Source organism: Rhinopithecus bieti, unplaced genomic scaffold, assembly GCF_001698545.2.
Source record: "Rhinopithecus bieti isolate Rb0 unplaced genomic scaffold, ASM169854v2 scaffold_7985, whole genome shotgun sequence".
Lineage (NCBI taxonomy): Eukaryota > Metazoa > Chordata > Mammalia > Primates > Cercopithecidae > Rhinopithecus > Rhinopithecus bieti.
In genome coordinates this window covers 369,466-389,351 of record NW_016805762.1, presented here as the reverse complement: position 1 = coordinate 389,351, position 19,886 = coordinate 369,466, and the positions used below count along the sequence as shown (strand labels likewise).

Below are 19,886 nucleotides of genomic sequence, written 5' to 3'. Positions count from 1 at the left end.
GTTTATTTCCACATGTTAAGAGCCAATTCATTGCAATTTTCTTTACTTTTTTATAGGAAATAAGTTGGACTTTTTCAAAGGCTTTTTAAACATCTGTGGAGGTAACCATGTGATTTTTCTTCTTAGTCCTATTAGTATTGTGCACTCTAATAGCGGGTTTCCTAACACAGTCCTAACAGGTTCTTGCATTCTTCATATAAATATCAAGTCATGGTTTTTTGTTTTTTTTTTAAATATTGCTAGGGAATCTATTTCTAAATTGTATTTTGGATTTTTGCATCAGTTGTCATAAATGATGTTGCTCTATACTTTTCTTTTTTGTGCTGCCATTACTATGATTAGGTACTGATGTTATATTTACATCATTAAAATAATTTGAGAATTTTCCTTATTTGCCATGCTCTGAAACAATTTAAAAGTATTGGGACTATTTGGTCTTTAAAAGTTGGGTTGAATTTCCCTGTGCAGTCATCTGGATCTGGTGTCTCTTTGTGATCATTTGTTTTTTCTTGATAATTTTCTCTATTTCTTCTATGAAAATTGGTTAGTTTAAGCTTTCTGCCTCTTCTGGCATTAATTTTGGTAAACTGTTTTCTAAGAAATTATACATTTTATCTGGGCTTTTAGAAAGAAGACTAATATCAGCACAACAAAAATCTGTCAGCTTATATAAATTTTCTCATAATTCATCACCTGAGCTACCATTAAAATGAACGCAGTGTCTAAAAACGTAAACCAAGGCTATTTTTTAATAAAGGAAACATAAAGAGATGTGTTCCCATGGGAATGCCTGCCCAGATTTATCTTGGTAAATTTGTTCACAATTGTCACAATCCTACCACAGGGTGAAAGGTCTGTGCAAGAGTACACAATTAACTCTGAGACATTTTTACACACCTATGTTAGTAGAGGGTATCTCTTCTCCTCTACCCAAGAGTGGAGCCACATTAACTATTTCTATTAATTACTAATTATTAGTAGCAATATTTATACATTACTATTTACTCATATAGTTAATAACAAATAATACAGATATTCTTAGCTTTTTTATCTCAATACTTGAGAGAAATTTTGGCAATAGAGATAATTTTACTTATACCTCTAATGTTTGCAGAGCTTCTATTCGCTTCAGAAGTTGTTTTATGAAAAAAGATTTCAGGAGAATCTGGTTTCTAAAACTTATCTATTATACATCATCATTTGTCTTCATGTAGGTTTGAAGAAGAGTGATTTTAATGAAGCAAAATCAGCATAAATGCTATAAAACAAATGCTCAAACCAACCAATGAAGCACTATTTGCTCTGCTCTACTCCATATTATGTGTCTGGGGTTCTCCAAATCTCTCCTTCCTCGTGTATCTCAGACTAATGACCATGGGTGGTAAATGAGATCCTCCAAACATTCACATTTGCAAACAGCAGGGGTGAGGATGGAAGTTAGGGGGCATCTCTTCCGGCTACATTAGAAATATTTTCTAGAAATACTTTGTGCTGACCACCCAAACACTCTTAATCATGAATAATTTCTTCAGGGACTGTGGTAATTGGGTTGGACTTTTAAGGCTGTCTTTAACTTTCTTCTCCCTTGTTTCTTCTAGCATCTTTCACTCTCACTGTATCTCAGTCAGGGTTCAAATGCCTCTTTCTGAGCACTGCAGCAGCATTCCCTTGGAATCATCTCAGCTTTCTCTTGACATTCAGCAGAATGTTGGAAAGGCTTTTTATATATTTATCCTAGCTTATGGTGCCAATTGTTTAGGTATTTTGTTCTAGTCTCCAATAGTAGGATAAGAAGTCCAAGTAAGCACCTTTTCAAGGAATGTTGCTCTTTTCAAGAAATACTATTCTGGGACTTTGTTTTAATTCCTCATATTATCTGGGACTATGCTCTGGCAGATTTAATTTCCAAAGTTCAAAATTTAAGTCAAATTTAAAATCCTTGTAACATACGTACAATCTCTTATTTTCTTCTCAAGGGTGAGAATGAAATGGAGACACAGAAATAGTTCATCTTTCATATTCTCTTTTTAAATTGGTATCTGATACAGTTCATACCGAGGCAAATGTGTGAGATCTTGGCACTCAAGAATAAGGCAACAGTGTGAAATGAAGAATTTCACAATATTTGATTGAAGGATAACAAATATCTCTTATTATTGCTCAAAATAAGTGATACCTTACAAAATAACATCAAGAAGAAAAATAGATTTGAATGGGCCCCTGTAAGAAACTGATGGATCAACCGTACAGAAATTAGTAAGGAGTGAAAAGATTTCAAGGACCAAATTAAAAAACCTGATATAAAAGAATCTTGCACTCAATAGATAGGAATATTTTAAAAGATATTTTAAAGCACAAAACCAACACTTTTAAAAACAAATGAATATAACATGTTTAAAAGGGAGTATACAGAAACTGTACATTCTTTCCAAAGTCATGTGGAACATAAGGATTCACAACATTTCTCAAAATTTTATCACACAGGTCAAGTTCTATAACCACTATGCAAGTAATTTAGAAATTAACAATAAAAGATGGAGAAGCCAATATATTTGGGAAAAAAACTCCCAAATAATCTATGTGTTAAGAAGGCAATAATGAGAGAAACTATGAAATCTTTAGAACTAAATGACTGTCAAAATACATATATATCAAGATGTTGGATAATCAGTTCAAATGGCACATAGGGATAAGTGTATAGTTTTAAATGCATTTATTAAAAGATAAGAAGACATTGTGGCATTGTCAGATCCAGGCTTGTTTAAATTTGTGCTTTCTATTTCTTTATTTTCTTTGTGTCTTAACAAAACGGATAACAGCATATACCAATTCACCCAAAACTTCTCCATGACAATAGCAAGCTTTCGAACTTTTAACTTTATTGAAATTATGTGATGGTCTCACTATTGGAGTCAATAAAGTATGGTTCTTAATTTAAAAAAAAATCTCCCCTGCCTTTAGTATTTTTAAATTAAATTGTGATAGGGTAAAAGCAATATAAATCAATGTTCTATTTTTTTCTTGACGTAAGAAGTCATTTAGTACTTTCAAGTCTGCTAGTTTATTCATTGTTTACTTATCTGCTAGATAATTATGTATTTTCATTACTACAATTTCTGAAACATGCCATTAGAAATCAAGGTTATCCGAGGTTCCAGGTATTATGGAGTTTCTTCTTATGCTTCTTTATCTTCATATTTTCTGAAATAAAAATAAAAAACATAACACATAGAAATAATATATTAACTCATAAAGATGAAATTATTTTCGAAGTTTCTTAATCATATTATCCCCTGATTGTATCCTCTTTGACACCACCCACCTTTTTAATATAGGGAAGGTAACTTTATATTGGGAGAAGATAAGATTCTTATGTATTAGACAATGCCAATTTTGATACTCTCATGCTGTTAAAATGATTGAAAACAGATTTCCATCTGTGGGATTCCAGGGAAATCTTTATAGTCAGACTATCATTACAGCCAACAAAACATTGTAGGTAATGTACAAATAGTTCAACTCATTTATTTGATTTTTATAACATAAAATAAAAATATAGAAAAGATTTAGGGTAATTTAAAGTGAAAACACAATAATCCTTTAATAATAATATATAAGAAAAAGCCAGAGATTAAATATAAAATGAGGACTGAAGAAATTCTGCTTTTAACATAAGATTATATGGATACTACATATCATATAAAATAAGTTTTGAATTTCTTACTACTAAAAGGGGAAAAAACTCACACAAAACCAAAGAAATCATGACAGTTTTTTGAGAAATATCTTTTCCTAGCATCAAATTCTAAAAGAGAATTGTTGCATGTATTTTCACATAAAAGAGAATAATAAAACTTTAAATAACAGTTTTGAAGAAAATGCAAAGATGTCATACAGTATTAATATATCATCCTTTAATAAAAGTCAAGGGCAGCCGGGCATGGTGGCTCACGCTTGCAATGCCAGCACTTTGGAATGCCGAGGCGGGTGGATCACGAGGTCAGGAGATGGAGACCACCCTGGCTAACATGGTGAAACCCTGTCTCTACTAAAAATACAAAAAAAGTTAGCCGGGTGTGGTGGCGGGTGCCTGTAGTCCTAGCTACTGGGGAGGCTGAGGCAGGAGAATGGCATGAACCCGGGAGACGGAGCTTGCAATGAGGCGAGATCGCGGCACTACACTTCAGCCTGGGCGACTGAGCAAGACTCCATCTCAAAAAAATACACAAATAAAAATAAAAGAAAAATAAAAGTCGAGGGCATGACCTTAAGTAGGAATTCAGTTAAAACATTTTTTTTTAAACTTTTATTTTAGGCTCAGGGGTACATGTGTAGGTTTGTTATACAGGTAAATTTTTGTCACGGGGGTTTGGTGTACAGCTTATTTTGCTACCCAGGTACTAAGCATAGTACCTGATAGTTATTTTTCCTGATCCTTTCCCTCTTCCTACCATCCTCCCTCAACTAAGCCCCAGTATCTGTTGTTCACCTCTCTGTGTCCATGCGATTCTCATCATTTAGCTCCTATTTATAGGTGAGAACATGCAGTATTTGGATTTCTCTTCCTGTGTTAGTTTACTAACAATAATGGCCTCCAGCGGCATCCATGTGCCTGCAAAGGACATGATCTCCTTCTTTTTTATGGCTATGCAGTATTCTGTGGTGCATGTGTACCACATTTTCCTTATCCACTCTATCGCTGATGGGCATTTAGGTTGATTCTGTGTCTTTGCTATTGTGAATAGAGGAACATATGTGTGCATGTGTGTTTATGGTAGAACAATTTGTATTCCTTTGGGTATATACCCAGTAATGGGATTGTTGGGTCAAATGATAGTTCTGTTTTTAGTTCTTTGAGGAATTGCCACACTGCTTTCCATGATGGTTGAACTAATTTACACTCTGCACTGTGTAAGTGTTCTCTTTTCTCTGCAACCTCACCAGCATCTTTGATTTTTTGCCCCTTTTTTTTTTTTGATATGGAGTTCTGCTTGCCTAGGCTGGAGTACAATGGTGCAATCTTGGCCCACTGCAACCTCTGCCTCCCAGGTTCAAGGAATTCTCCAGCTTTGGCCTCCAGAGTAGCTGGAATTACAGGCACCTGCCACCACACCCAGCTAATGTTTGTAGTTTTTTTAGTAGAGACGGGGTTTCACCATGTTGACTAGGCTGGTCTTGAACTCTTGGCCTCAGGTGATTCGCCCACCTCGGCCTCCCAAAGTGCTAGGATTACAGGCGTGAGCCACCGTGCCCAACCCTATTTTTTGACTTTTTAATGATAGCCATTCTAACTGGTGTGAGATGGTATCTCACTGTGGTTTGGGTTTGGTTTGCATTTCTCTAATGCTTAGTGATATTGAGCATTTTTTTTCATATGCTTCTTGGCTGCATGTATGTCCTCTTCTAAAAATCATCTGTTTGTGTTTTTTACCCACTTTTTAATGGGGTTGTGTTTTGTTTGTAACTTTGAGTTCTTTACAGATCCTGGATATTAGACCTTTATCAAATACAGAGTTTTTAAAAATATTTTCTCCCATTCTGTAGGTTGTCTGTTTATTCTGTTGATAGTTTGTTTTGCTATATAGAAGCTCTTTAGTTTAATTAGATCTTATTTGTCAATTTTGTTTTATTGCAATTCTTTTGGAATCTTCATCATAAGATCTTTATCATTTCCTGTGTCCAGAATGGTATTTCCTAGGTTATTGTTCAGGGTTTTTATAGTTTCAGGTTTTACATTTAAGGCTTTAATCCAACTTGAGTTGATTTTTATATATGGTGTAAAGAAGGGGTCCAGTTTCAATCTTCTGCATGGGCCAGTCAGTTATCCCAGCACCATTTATTGAATAGGAAGTCTTTTCCCCCATTGCTTGCTTTTGTCAGCTTTGTTAAAGATCAGATGATGTAGATGTGTGGCATTATTTCTGGGCTCTCTATTTTGTTTAATTGGTTTATGTGTCTGTTTTTGTTCTAGTACCACTGAAAGCCTATCATGTGGTTTTTGTCTTTAGTTTTGCTTATGTGACAAATCACATTTATTGATTTACGTGTATTGAACCAATCTTAAATACCAGGGATAAAGCTTACTTGATTGTGGTGAGTTAGCTTTTCGATGTGCTGCTGGATTTGGTTTGCTGGGTTTTTGTTGAGGATTTTTGCATTGATGTTCATTGAGGATATGGGCCTGAAGTTTTTTTTGTTGTTGTGTCTCTGCCAGGTTTTGGTATCAGGATGATGCTAGCCTCACAGAATGACTTAGGGAGGAGTCCCTACTTTTCAATTTTTTGGAATAGTTTCTGTCGGAATGGTACCAGGTCTTCTTTGCACACCTAATAGAATTTGGCTGTGAATCTGTCTGGGCTTTTTTTGGTTCCGTAGGCTATTTATTACTGATTCAATTTTGGAGTTTGTTATTGGTCTATTCAGGGATTCACTTTCTTCCTGGCTCAGTCTTGGGAGGGTGTATGTGTCCAGGAATTCATCCACTTCTAGATTTTCTAGTTTGTGTGCATAGAGGTGTTCATAGTAGTCTCTTATGATTATTTATATTTCTGTAGAATCAGTGGTAATGTCTCCTTTGTCATTTCTAATTATGTTTATTTGAATCTTTTCTCTTTTCTTCATTATTACAATTAAGCTAGTGGTCCATATGTCTTATTAATTTCTTCGAAGAACCAACTCCTGGACTCATTGATCTTTTGAATGATTTTTTGTGTCTCAGTCTCCTTCAGTTCAGCTCTGATTTTGGTTACTTCTTGTATTCTTCTAGCTTTGGAGTTGGTTTGCTCTGGCTTCTCTAGTTTTTTGTTTGTTTGTTTGTTTAGCTGTGATGTTAGACTGTTAATTTGAGATCTTTCTAGCTTTTTGATGTGGGCATATAGTGTTATAAATTTCCCTCTTAACACTGCCTTAGCTGTGTCCCAGAAATTCTGGAATGTTTTACCTTTGTCCCCATTAGTTTCAAAGAACTTCTTAATTTCTGCTTTCATTATTTACCCAAAAGTCATCCAGGAGTAGGTTGTTTAATTTCCATGTAATTGTTTGGTTTTGAGCAATTTTCTTAGTCTTCATTTCTATTTTTATTGTACTTGGTCTGAGAGCATGGTTGCTATGATTTTGAGGTTTTGTTTTGCATTTGCTGAGGATTGTTTTATGTCCAATCTCGTGGTCAATTTTAGAGTATGTGCCATGTGGTTATGAGAAGAACGTATATCTTGTTGTTTTGGGGCAGAGAGTTCTGTAGGTGTATATTAGGTTCATTTGGTCGAGTGTTGAGTTTAGGTCCTAAATATCTTTTGTTAATTTTCTGCCGTGATGATCGTCAGTGGGGTATTAAAGTCTCCCGCTATTATGTGTGGCAGTCTACGTCTCTTTGCAGGTCTCTGAGAGCTTGCTTTATAAATCTGGGTGCTCCTGAGTTGGGTACATATATATTTAGGATAGTTAGCTCTTCTTGTTGAATTGAACCCTTTACCATTATGTAATCCCTTCTTTGTCTTCTTTGATGTTGTTTTAAAGTCTGTTTGGTCTCAAATTACGATTGCAATCCCTGCCTTTTTTCTGATTTCCATTTGTTGGTAGATTTTTCTCCATCCCTTTATTTTGAGCTTTTAAGAGTCACTGCATGTGAGATGGATTTCTTGAAGACAGCACACCAATCTCTTGAAGACTTGCTTTTTTATCCAGCTTGCCACTCTATCTTTTAAGTGAGGCATTTAGCCTATTTACATTCAAGATTAGTATTAATATGTGTGCATTTGAGCTTGTCATTGTGTTGTTAGCTGCTTATTACGCAAACCTGTTTGTGTGGTTGCTTTATAATGTCACTGGTCTGTGTACTTAAACGTGTTTTTGCATTGGCTGGTAACAGTCCTTCCTTTCCATATTTAGTGCTCCTTTCAGGAGCTTTTGTAAGGCAGGTCTGGTGGTAATGAATTCTCTCAGCATTTGCTTGTCTGAAGAGGATCTTATTTCTCCTTGCTTAGGAAGCTTAGTTTGGCTGGATATGAAATTCTTGGTTGAAGACTTTTTTCTTTTAGAATGCTAAATATAGGCCTCCAATCTCTTCTGGCTTGCAGGGTTTCAACTGAGAGGTCTACTGTTAGCCTAATGGGGTTCCCTTTACAGGTTATCTGCCCTTTCTCTCTGGCTGCCTTTAACATTCTTTCTTTCATTTTGACCTCTGTAAATCAGATAATTATGTGTCTTGCAGATGATCTTCTAGTATCTTGCAGGGATTCTCTGCATTTCCTGAATTTGAATGTTGTCCTCTCTAGCAGGGGTGGAGAAGCTTTCATTGGCAATATTCTGAAATAAATTTTCCAAGTTGTCAGCTTTCCAACCCTGTCTTATTCAGTGATGCTAGTGATTCATAGATTTGGCCTGTTTACATAATCTCGTACTTCTGGGAGGTTTGTTTATTCTTTTTCACTCTTTTTGTTTATTTTGACTATCTTATTTCAGGAAGGCAGGCTTCAAGCTCTGAGATTCTTTTCTCAACTTGGTCTATTCTACTGTTAATACTTGCAAGTGCATTAGGATATTCTTGTAGTGTGTTTTTCAGCTCTATCAGGTTAGATTATTTGTTATACTGGCTATTTTATCTGTCAGTTCCTGTATTGTTGTATTTTGATTCTTAGATTCATTGGATCAAGTATCTGTCAGTTCCTGTATTGTTATATTTTGATTCGTAGATTCATTGGATCAAGTATCAACATTCTCCTGAATCTTGAAGATCTTAATTTCTATCCATATCTTGAATTTTATTTCTGTCATTTCAGCCATCTCAGCCTGATTAAAAGCCTTTGCTAGAGAACTAGTGTGGTCATTTGCAGGACAGAAGGCACTCTGATCATTTGAGTTGCTGGAGTTCTTGTGCTGATCCTTTCTTCTCTCTGTGTGTAGTATTCTTTTCAGTTAAAGCATTTTTATGGGAAGTATCCTTCTACTCCCTGTCCCTTCATCACCTCCAACTAGGCTTGTCAGATTTAGCAATAACTACTACAACAACAAAACAAATGAGACATATATGAAAAAAACATTGTTTAACTGAAATTCAAAGTCAGTTGGGTGTCCTGTATTTTATCTGGCAAACTTAATTGCAGTACATTTAAACAATTGGCCCTTACCCAGTGCACTGTAATAAATGGAAAATGACTTTTTGTAAACAATGGAGAGGTAGAAAATTATAGAAATACACACCATTAGCTTATCAACTAAGAAAAATCTTTCTTTTAAGTATTTTATTTGAATTTTCAGAAAGTATGGTTTTGTTAACCAATGTGGAAATATGTTAGTTGTTTCCAAAAGAAATTTTTATGTTTATCATAGACCTAGAATATGAAATGATAAACAGCATTTAAACTGACAATCTAGGCAAATTTCAAAAAATTTAAAAACTAAGAAAGTTCATCACTAAAAAGGCATATTTTTGTTTTATTAATTTTTTTTTTTGAACTACAAGATGGATGACTAGAGATAAATAAAATTATTTTTCGGCTGAATAAAACTGTAGAAAATTTATCTTACAATTTAAAAAGTTTTATCATGGCTGGGCACAGTGGCTCATGCCTGTAATCCCAGCACTTTGGGAGGCCGAGGCAGGTGGATCACGAGGTCAGGAGATCGAGACCATCTTGGCTAACACGGTGAAACCCCGTCTCTAATAAAAATACAAAAAATTAGCCGGGTGTGGTGGCGGGCACCTGTAGTCCCAGCTACTTGGGAGGCTGAGGCAGGAGAATGGCTTGAACCCGGGAGGCGGAGCTTGCAGTGAGCCGAGATCGCGCCACTGCACCCCAGCCTGGGTGACAGAGCGAGACTGCTTCTCAAAAAAACAAGTTTTATCATAAGGGTAAAACAAAATTTAACTGGTTAAAGAACACATTTCACCTAAAAGTTTTTTAAAAAGACTTAAAGAAATGAATATTAAGGGAAACAGTAATAAAAGTTGAACATGCATAGAATGTAATTTAAAATAAAATTAATAAATATCTGATAATTGTCTATATATTTATATCAATTTTCTTATACTTACCACTTTATTGAAGGATTAGTATTTTAAAATATGATGTAGTCTCTTAAGAAATTAGAGAAATAGTCTAATCCTTATTATGCCATTATTTCCAGAGAATGATTTTGATACTTTTTAAAGAAGCTTTAGAAGCATGAAACTCCTAATAATAGACATCCTGTTAAAATTTTAAAAATAATTTGAATATAAACACATTTGACATATTATTAAATTGTTATTGACTTCTATTTTGTGTGGTATGAGGTATAAAAAGGGAAAAAAGCCAGCATTATAACATCAAAATATGAATGTTTGTGTCTACATTTCCTTAATATGCCATGAATTTACAAAGGTGAGGTTAAAATATCATATCTGGCCAAAAAATATAATGAAAGAATCCCATTATAATAGCTTCGAAAAAGAAAACGGTATAGACCAATTTATTTCTGCATCATATCTACAGCCATGTATTCTGATGGTGTGATTTTTTGCACAAAGATTCACAACAGTTACATTTTCATTATTCCAGGCACATATCTGTCTTGTTTGGCACATTTTCTTTGTTGGATTCCCCCTTGCTTGATAGCCAACAGCTAACATTTACTGACTTCACATTATGTTCTAGGCATGGTTCCAAATCATGCATTACAATACACAAAGCAGAAAAAGCAGAAAGAGGGCGAGTCATGAATGATGGGAAGATGTATATGTCTATTTCTCATTCAATTGACAAAGGATTAAAGCAAGCATTTCTTTCATAGTGTAAAGACACTAAGGGTAGAGGTGTCGAGGGTGGAAGAAATCTTAAAGATCATTTAAACTCTTTGAAGCTTTTATAGATGAAGCAAGCTCAGAGGAGTGTTAGAGCTTGCCCAGTATCATATATGTACCCCCTAATTCACCAGGACTGAAAACTAGGTGCTTTGACCTTGAAATCTTTGTTTCTTCTACTACACTAAGGGGCTGAGTCAATTATCAATAATATTGTATCTGAAAATGATGCAAAATTTTAAGAATGACTAAAATCCAAGCAATGCTAAATTTTCTTCATCTGGTAAAACAGAGGTCTGAAATAAAATTCTGATACATTTAAATTAAATAGTAGAGGGATTTTATTTTGAAATATTATAGTATAATTTTGAATTTTAGACTAAAATAGTGAATTTTATTATAATTTTCAAATCTCTTTTTTAGTCTTCTATGAATTGCACAACTGGGAACAGTAAGGCAAAATAGTTTATGTAGGCTGAATTCTTCTTACCATGATAGATAACTTGGTGTTTTAAAAGATGATTGCTTAATTTATAAATGTTCTTCACAACATACCGTTCTACCGTAAGATGAATTCTGCTTAAGCAACCATATTTTATAGTCTCTTATGTCACCACTCTTTTTCTAAATAGTATTTTATAAGTTTACAAAATATTGTACGTTACTACAGTTACATTTCAAAATCTTACTTTTTCGTATTGTTCTTTTCCAGGGAATGATGAATGTATACCCACATGCTGGAAAAGAGAAGGTTTATACCGAATACGTATTTGCTTCTTTCGTTTTGTACAGTTTCCCTGTGGAAAAAGAGAAACAACAATCTTCTATAAAAACCCAGATATTGCTTTGTATTGCGTTTACTGATGGTAGAATTTTATATATTAGTTTTGCTAGAGTTCTATTTTCATATTTAAAAATATAAACAAAATATTTAATTCTTAGCTTTTTCTTCATAAGAATAGAGCAAAGGAGTGGGGTAAAAAAGGTTTTCATTACAACGTGTATTTGCATGAACTCTGTCTTAGAAAACCAGGTTAGTGTTGTACCAACTATATTTCCTCTCTTTCTTTTAATTATAATAACTCAAATAAAATGCTTGGTATTTTTCTATCCATATCTGTCAGACTACAGTATTCTTTCACTTCCCATATTCATTGACTAATTTCTTTATTGAATTATATCACCTCAATTTCTTCTTAGAGAGTAAAAATGTGATATTAAAACAAAGAACCAATTTATAGTCAATGAAGAATAATCTGGATAATTTTCTCAAAAATGAAAACAAGAAGGATGACCTATAGAACCACTCCTATTAAAAACAAACATTTGAAGGCTGGGCACAGTGGCTTATGCCTGTAATCCCAGCACTTTGGGAGGCTGAGGTGGGAGGATTGCTCATGAGTTTGAGACTAGCTTGGGCAATATAGTGCGACTCCATTTTAAAAAACAAAACAAAACAAACAATAAAATCCCACAAACATTTGAAATAATTATGATCACTGAGAATTATTTTATAGATTTTATACATAGAAGATTCAGAAAATAAATCTAAAATTTATATATATAGTAATTTTTTACATAACAGGTTTATTTAGATGCATTTCTACCCAGTACTAACACATAGGAAATATTAACAGTTTCTCTTTTAACTATAAGGTAATTTAATGGTCTAGAGTTAATCTAATTGGAAATTAAATTAGCATCAGATAAAATTGGTTGAGGAGTTACAGTTTAGCATATAAAATAATGGTTCAGTAAATACACCCTCAAAACAACCTGCTGATAAAGCTGAGCTTATTTCATATTGCCGTAAGGACAATCATTACTTTTATGGAGTCTGGATAGTGTCTGTTCAAATCTTTTGCCCTTTTTAAAATTGAGTTGTTTGTTTTGAGAGTTCTATACATATACTGAATACATGTCCTTTGTTGGATATGGAATTTACAAGTATTTTCTCCTAGTCTGTGGTGTCTTATCATCCTCTTAATGGTACCTTTTTGCAGCACAAAAATTTTTAATTTTGATGAGGTCCAATTTATCAATTTTTAAAAATGCTTTTAGTGTCATTTAAAAAAAAATTTCACCCAGCCCTAGGTCCTGAACATTTTTTTCTATATTTTCTTCCAAGAGTTTTAGTATTCAGATAGATGATTTTTTGTGTTTAGATAGATGATTTATTTTGAAATAATGTTTGTATAAAGTGTGAGGTTTAGGTTGCAGTATGGTTGAGAGATAGGGCACCAATTGTTCCAGTAAACATTTGTGATAAGATTATTCTTTCTCCATTGAATTGCATACACTTCTTTGTAAAATATCAGTTGGTTATATTTTGTGGGCCTATTTCTGGACTCTATTCTGCTCCATGGACCTTTATGTTTATCCTTTTGCCAATAAAGGTGGCTTGTCTTGAACACTGTAGCTTTATTGTAAGCTTTCAGATTGAATAATGTGATTTTCCCAACTTTATTCTGCTTTTTCAGAATTATTTTAGTTGATTTATTTCCTTTGTCTTCTCTTAAAAATTCTAGAGTCAGTTTTGGTAGAATATCTACCAAAAAATTCCTACTGGGATTTTGATTAGAATTGTGTTAAATCCATAGACCAATTTGGGGAACATTCATACCTTTACTAGGTTGAGCTTCCCAATCTATGATCATGGTATGTCTCTCTGTCCCTTTCATTAGCATTTTAAGGTGTCCAGCATATAGACAATGTACATATTTTGTTAAATGTATACACATACAGATACATAAATATTTTATATATAATGTTTTTTAAATATTGTAAGTAATTTTGAAATGTTGGTGAGACCGTTTTTCTCTTTGTCCCCACCCAAATTTCATGTCAAATTGTAGTTCTTACGTTTCAGGGGAGGGAGTTGGTGGGAGGTGACTGGATCATGTGTGTAAATTTCCCCCATGCTGTTCTCATGATGGTGAGTGAGTTCTCATGAGATCTATTGGTTTTATGTGTGGCAATTACCCCCTGGCTTTCTCTCGCCTGCTGCTATGTAAGACGTCCCTTGTCTCCCTTCACCTTCTGTCATGATTGTAAGTTTTCTGAGGCCTCCCTAGCCATGCAGAACTGTGAGTCAATTAAACCTCTCTTCATTATAAATGACCCAGTCTCAGGTAGTTCTTTATAGCAGTGTGAAAATGGACTAATACATTTGGTTTTCAACGTTTCATTGCTATTTTGAGGAAAAATGGTGGATTTTTGTGTGTATAGACCTTGTGTCTTGCAACTTTGCTCTAACTCATTTATCAGTTCTAGGATGTGTGTGTGTGTGTGTGTGTGTGTGTGTGTGTGTGTGTGTGTTCTTTGTGATTTGCTGCATAGACAATCACGGCATTTGCTTTTCAATTCATGTGCCTTTATTTTTCCCTTTATTTCACTGCTTTGAACTTCCAGTAAAAGGTTGAATAGGAGTGGTGAGGATGGACATGGTTACTTTTTTCTTTTTTCTTAATCTTAGAGAGAAAGCATCCAGTTTTCAACAATTAAACATGAAGTTGGCTATGGGATTTCCCTAGATGCTCTTTAACATGTCAGAGAAGTTTCTTTCTATTCCTAAGTGGCTGGGAGTTTTATTATGTATGAATTTTGAATTTCATCAAATGATTTTTCTGCATCAGTTGATATTATCATGTGGTTTTTCTTCTTTAGAATCTTAAATTGGTGGGTTACACTGTATGATTTTCAAACATTAAACCAATTTTGTGTTCATAAGATAAATACCAATTAATATGGTGTATTTTCTTTTACATATTGCTAGATTCAATTCACTGTTACTTGGAAGATTTTCTGTCTATATATTTGGGGATATTTGGTCTTGGTTTCCTTTTTTGCTCTGTTTTTGTCTGGTTTTCATGTCATGATAATGCCGGCCTCATGAAAAGAATTGGGATGTACCTTTTCCTCTTCTATTTTGGAGAAGATATTATATACAATTGTTATTATTTTGTCTCCATTTAGTAGAATACACCTTTAAACACTTTGGACGTGGAAATTTCCTTTTGAGGGTTTAAAAATAATAATTTAATTTCTTTAGTAGATATAGGACTACTCAGGTTACCAATTTCATTTTGGATGAGTTTTGATAGTTTACAATTTTTGATGGATTTCATTTTTAAGTCGCTCTTTGAATATGCAAGGAAGTGCCTACATTCCCTTATCATCCTTTTGGTATCTGTGGAGTATGTTGTGGAGCTCCCACTTTCTTTCTAATGTCGATAAGCTGTATTTTTTTTTGTCACTCTTATTAGAAACTTAGCAGTTTTATTGCTCTTTTTAAAAAAATTACCTTTTGGTTTTATTGGTTTTCTCTGTTATTTTTATGCTTTTAATTTTCTGTTTTCTTTTATTATTATTATTTTCTTCCCTCTCTTCCTTTACCTTTTATTTTGCCCTTCTTTTTCTAGTTTGTTAATGTAGAAGTTGAGATTATGAATATGAGATCTTTCTTCTCTTCTAAGATATAGATTTAAATCTATAAGCTTTCTCTCTAAGCAGTGCTTTAGCTGCATTCCAGAAATGTTGAAATATTGTATTTTCATTCATTTCAAAGAGTTGTCTAATTTCCTTTAAAACTTCTTCCTTCATCTAAGGCTTATTGAGAAGTGTGTTGTTTAATTACCAAGTGCTTGAGATTTTTCAGTTATCTTGATGTTGCTGATTTCTAATTTGATTCCATTGTGGTACAAGAACATACATTTAAAAATTATTTCCATTTAAATTTGTTAAGCTTTGTTTTATGATCCAAGATGGGGCTATTTTGGTGAATGTTGTATCTGTTTTTTTTTAGAGAATGTATTTCTTACTGTTATTGGATGTAGTGGTTTTTAATTGCCAATTAAATCCAGTTGACAGATGGTGATGTTCAGTTCTTTTATCTCCTTGCTGGTTTTCTGCCTATCAGTTCTGTTGATTACTGAGAGAGAGGAGAGTTGAAATCTCCAACTGTAATTGTAGATCAATGTATTTTTTCTTTTAGTTCTGTCAGTTTTTGCTTCATGTATTTCAAGACTCTGCTGTCTTCTTGGTAAATTAACCCTTTTATTATATATAATATCTTTCTTGATACCTAGACTGTTTTTTTCCTTTGCTTTTAAGTTTATTCTGATATTAATATAGGTACTACAAGCTGGGCATTGTGGCTCACGCCTGTAATCCCAACACTTTTGGAGGACAAGGTGGGCTGATGGCTTGAGCCTAGGAGCTTGAGACCAGCCTGGGCAACATGGCGAAAGCCTGTCTCTGCATAAAATACAAAAATTAGCTGGGCATGGTGGCATGCACCTATAGTCCCAGTTACTGAGGAGGCTGAGGTGGGAGGATCACCTGAGCCCAGGGAGGTTGAGGCTGCAGTGAGCTGTGATTGTGCCACTGCAATCCAGCCTGGGCTACAGAATGAGTCTCAATAAATAAATAAATAGCTACAACTGCAAATCTCCTTTGATTTGTATTTGTATGGTATATATTTTTTTCATCCACAGTTTTAATCTATCTATAATATTTGAACTGAGTATTGACTTTAGTGGTGGCATCATTTAAAAAGTTGACTCTGACAAACTCTTAATAGTGTACTTTAATCATTTATATTAATGTAAGTATTGGCATGTTTGAATTTATGTCTACCATTTTTTTCTGTTTGTTCACTCTGGTTTTGATCCTCTGTTTCTACTTTTCACTGCATTTTAGGGGTCTCTCATTACTTCATTTAACAGGTAGAAAGATCAAAATTGGGGTATTAGAAATTTTAAAATTGATGTATTTATCAGATTTGGTTTGGTAAACAAATTTTAGGTAATTACATTAGATAGATAACATTTTTCCTAAAATATTTTTTATTCATAAAGTAAATAAATACTCACAAGATCTTCTCCTGTGTCACACACCTTTACCTGAAAAATGTCATTCAGGAGCCAGTCTATGGGTTTCTCTTTGTAGAACATTAAAAAAAACCGTACAAAGTGAGTTAAGTCCTCAGATCTAAACAGCTTTCCTATGGGAAAAAATATAATTAGATGCAAATAATTCATATATAGTTGTTCATTCCTTTAACATGGGAAAAAAGTAAAAGTTATTAAAATTTAAATATGTCCCATTCCTTAGCAATAAAGATTAAAGCACTACTGAAGTTGGACAATGATAACATTAAAAACTATATCTGCTTAAGTATCAAGAATTACCACATCTGAAGGAGAATATAAGCAGGTTTAGAATAGTCAATACTCTCAGGAAATCAATTGTGATAACTAATGCAGATCGATTGCCTAAATCAAGTGAATAGAATGAAACATATAGGCACTGTAATCTTTTACTTAATTTCGTACAAACTGTATTTTTTATCTGATTTTTGTAGCACTTTATTAATCTACTACATTTTTCATTTTCAGGACTTAATTTTATTAAAGTACTCTCTTATTTCAATATTTGAGAATTATTTTAACAGGATGCTATTTTCTTTTATATTCGTTATTCTTAAAGATTTACTATATTTAAAAATATTATTCCATTAGGTCTAATAATTTTTTTCTAATATGCTGCATCTTTAATTTTAAAATGAAGTTGAAGGGATAAGATTCAGGTACATATTCACTTCAAAGTAAATAATATAAAATACATCTAATGATTTGATAAATATGAAAGTAGGATGTAAGCATGCTTCATTCTTCACTAGGACTTGAGTTTATACGGGTCACTTAATAAAATGTATAAGTGTATTTTAATGTTTTGCACCCATTTATATAGTAACTAAAGCAAGTGATTTAATGATGCATAAAATAGCCTATTCAATTCCTAACCTGCTGTCACCATGTTGTAAAATTCTAGTTGGCAAGCTCATATTTTTAGCAAATAATGAATAACCGAATTATGATAACTGAAAGCAAAACTTTTGTAAGTGTAAGCTTGAATAAGATTTGGCATCCTGTTAATAGTGCACCTTGTTCAATGTGCTCTTGTGATCAGAATGTAAGTATTCTCTATGTGTCTCCTACTTGACTTCGCTGAGAAAGATAAATTTTTTTGAGAATTTTAAATTCTCAGACTAATCCATCAGCAAGATTATTTTGTCTCCATGCTTTTCATTGGGTATTATTGTTAACAAAAATTTTCCTTCTTACTTTAAAAAAGGCTGAGGAAAAACCTTTGGGTCCTTAAAATTTTACAGAAAACATGAAACACAAACGTCATCGAGTGAGTATATGAGAAACAGATGGACCTCACTAGCAATCCCAGAAATGCTTTATACTGAGAATGGCAAATATATGCATACAATAATAGATAAAACCAAGTGTTGTCAAGCATATGGGGAAGCACGAACTTTTATGCACTGCTTATGAGAGCATAAACCATATAACCAATCTGTAAAGCAATCGGCAGTACTTAGAGCTATGTGAATCCTCAGCAGTCCACTCCAGAGGACATATACATCACTTCATTTTTTCATGGTAGCAGAACATTGGAAGCAATTAAGGTCTGCCACTCAGGAAATAGATAAACCAAATGTGAGTGATAAGTGATAAGTCACTTCTTTCAAAGTTTTTTGGTGAGTGGTCACTGTGTATCCAGTATTCAGTCCACTTGTAGACAGCAAAACGTGTGGTTGCCTTGCCTTGCCTTCCGGTGATAAATCCACATGACATTTAACAAAAGTAGGTCATCAAAAGAAGGGACTGGATGACAGATAAAAGCACAGAAAGTGAACGCTGGAAGTGAATTTGGATGTGACTATAAGACAGCTGATCGTGGGATTGTTGACGTAAAGAAATTAAAAGCAGGTTACAGTTTTATATGCATGACCTCTGTGTGCAAAACAGGTAGTCCTCACTGCACAATTCTGAATGCAGAAATTTCAGTGGCCATCATTATGCAGCACTTATGTAACAGTAAAAAACCAATAAACTCAATGAACATAAAAAAACATGCTGATAGTTTAGAAATCAAGTTTTGAGGACAAAAATGTAAGGAATAGGAATATACAAATATGAAAAGCATCAAATATTTTACATGGATATTGTATATTTATAAGTGTATTTTGAACATATTAGAGTGAACAATATATTGAAGAATGGCAGGAAGTGGGTGTAGGGATTGGGAGTAAAAGAAAAGAATAAATAAGGAAGAGTTCCTGCATGAATCAATAATGTCACGCACCGTGAAATGAGGAGTATGGTAATTTAATTTGGGGCCTTGAGGTTCAAAGGAAAGAAAAAAGCATGGAAGTGAAGAAAGAAAAATTGAAGAATTTAAAAGGAAAATCTATGGAAGAATAGTTAAAAAAAAAAAAAGTCTCTTTATGGGCACAGTATTTGAAAATTTTCTGCGGTGGGTATAATTCCTATTATGTTTTTACATTTTTTAAGACTGTCAGTTTTAGCATACTGGAAATTGCAGCAACTGAGTTAAAATCCCTTTCTCTACAATTTTAATCATCTGAGTTTCAGTATTCTTATAAAGCAGAGAAAAGTGCATCTTAGCCACTGAGCTAACATGTGTGCCAGACTCACAGCAAGCACTTAATAAATGGTAACTCTTTTATGCTTCCATAACGTAAGTGTCTAAATGTCAATTTTATCTCTCTAGAAAAAAGTTTGGTTTAAGAAAATACATTATATGGAATTTGGGTACTTGTATCTGATTATACCGTTAAGATATTCATGTCTTTATAAAAATCATGCCATTCTTTTTCCTTTAGTAATAAACAAACTGATAAACTCTTTTAAATGTTTTAAATTATTGTGTGCTAAAAAACTTGATCCAACAAAGTAGATCTATTGCTTACCTATGAATCCAAGCATTGAAAACTCAATAAAAAACCAATTATTTGAACTGATGTTACCTACAAAATCTGTTATTTTTGTAAAGTACATCTCTTTAGCTATGATATCATCTTCTAGCTGAAAAAAAAAAAACCCAAAAGACATTAGTACCTTCAATGCTTTCATTGAGTAAGCTATATTAGCTTGAAAATAAAAAATACAATAGAATATACTGAAGAAAATGTTTTTTATAAAATAATAATTTTATTTCAGTTTCAATTAATTGAAGGTATTTACAGTTAGTTGAGCTTCTTTTTTTTTTTTTTTTTTTTTTTTTTTTT

General features: G+C 33.4%; 1 protein-coding gene across 8 annotated transcripts in view; it reads right to left on the bottom strand.

Annotated features, from left to right (window-relative positions):
• Nucleotides 1-2,183: 2,183 nt before the first annotated feature.
• Nucleotides 2,184-19,886, bottom strand: part of MGAT4D (MGAT4 family member D) — a 55,600-nt gene continuing 37,897 nt past the window's right edge. For 5 of the 8 annotated variants that reach the window (XM_017873648.1, XM_017873652.1, XM_017873655.1 and 2 more), the window contains 5 exons: nucleotides 19,569-19,683; nucleotides 16,654-16,784; nucleotides 11,470-11,577; nucleotides 10,034-10,187; nucleotides 2,184-3,201 (listed from right to left, as the gene is read on the bottom strand). In XM_017873648.1, coding sequence (XP_017729137.1) covers nucleotides 10,173-10,187; nucleotides 11,470-11,577; nucleotides 16,654-16,784; nucleotides 19,569-19,683 — 369 coding nt within the window. In that variant the 3' untranslated portion in view covers nucleotides 2,184-3,201; nucleotides 10,034-10,172. The remainder of the gene's footprint in view (nucleotides 3,202-10,033; nucleotides 10,188-11,469; nucleotides 11,578-16,653; nucleotides 16,785-19,568; nucleotides 19,684-19,886) is intronic. The other 3 variants (XM_017873650.1, XM_017873649.1, XM_017873651.1) reach the window with 3 other exon arrangements.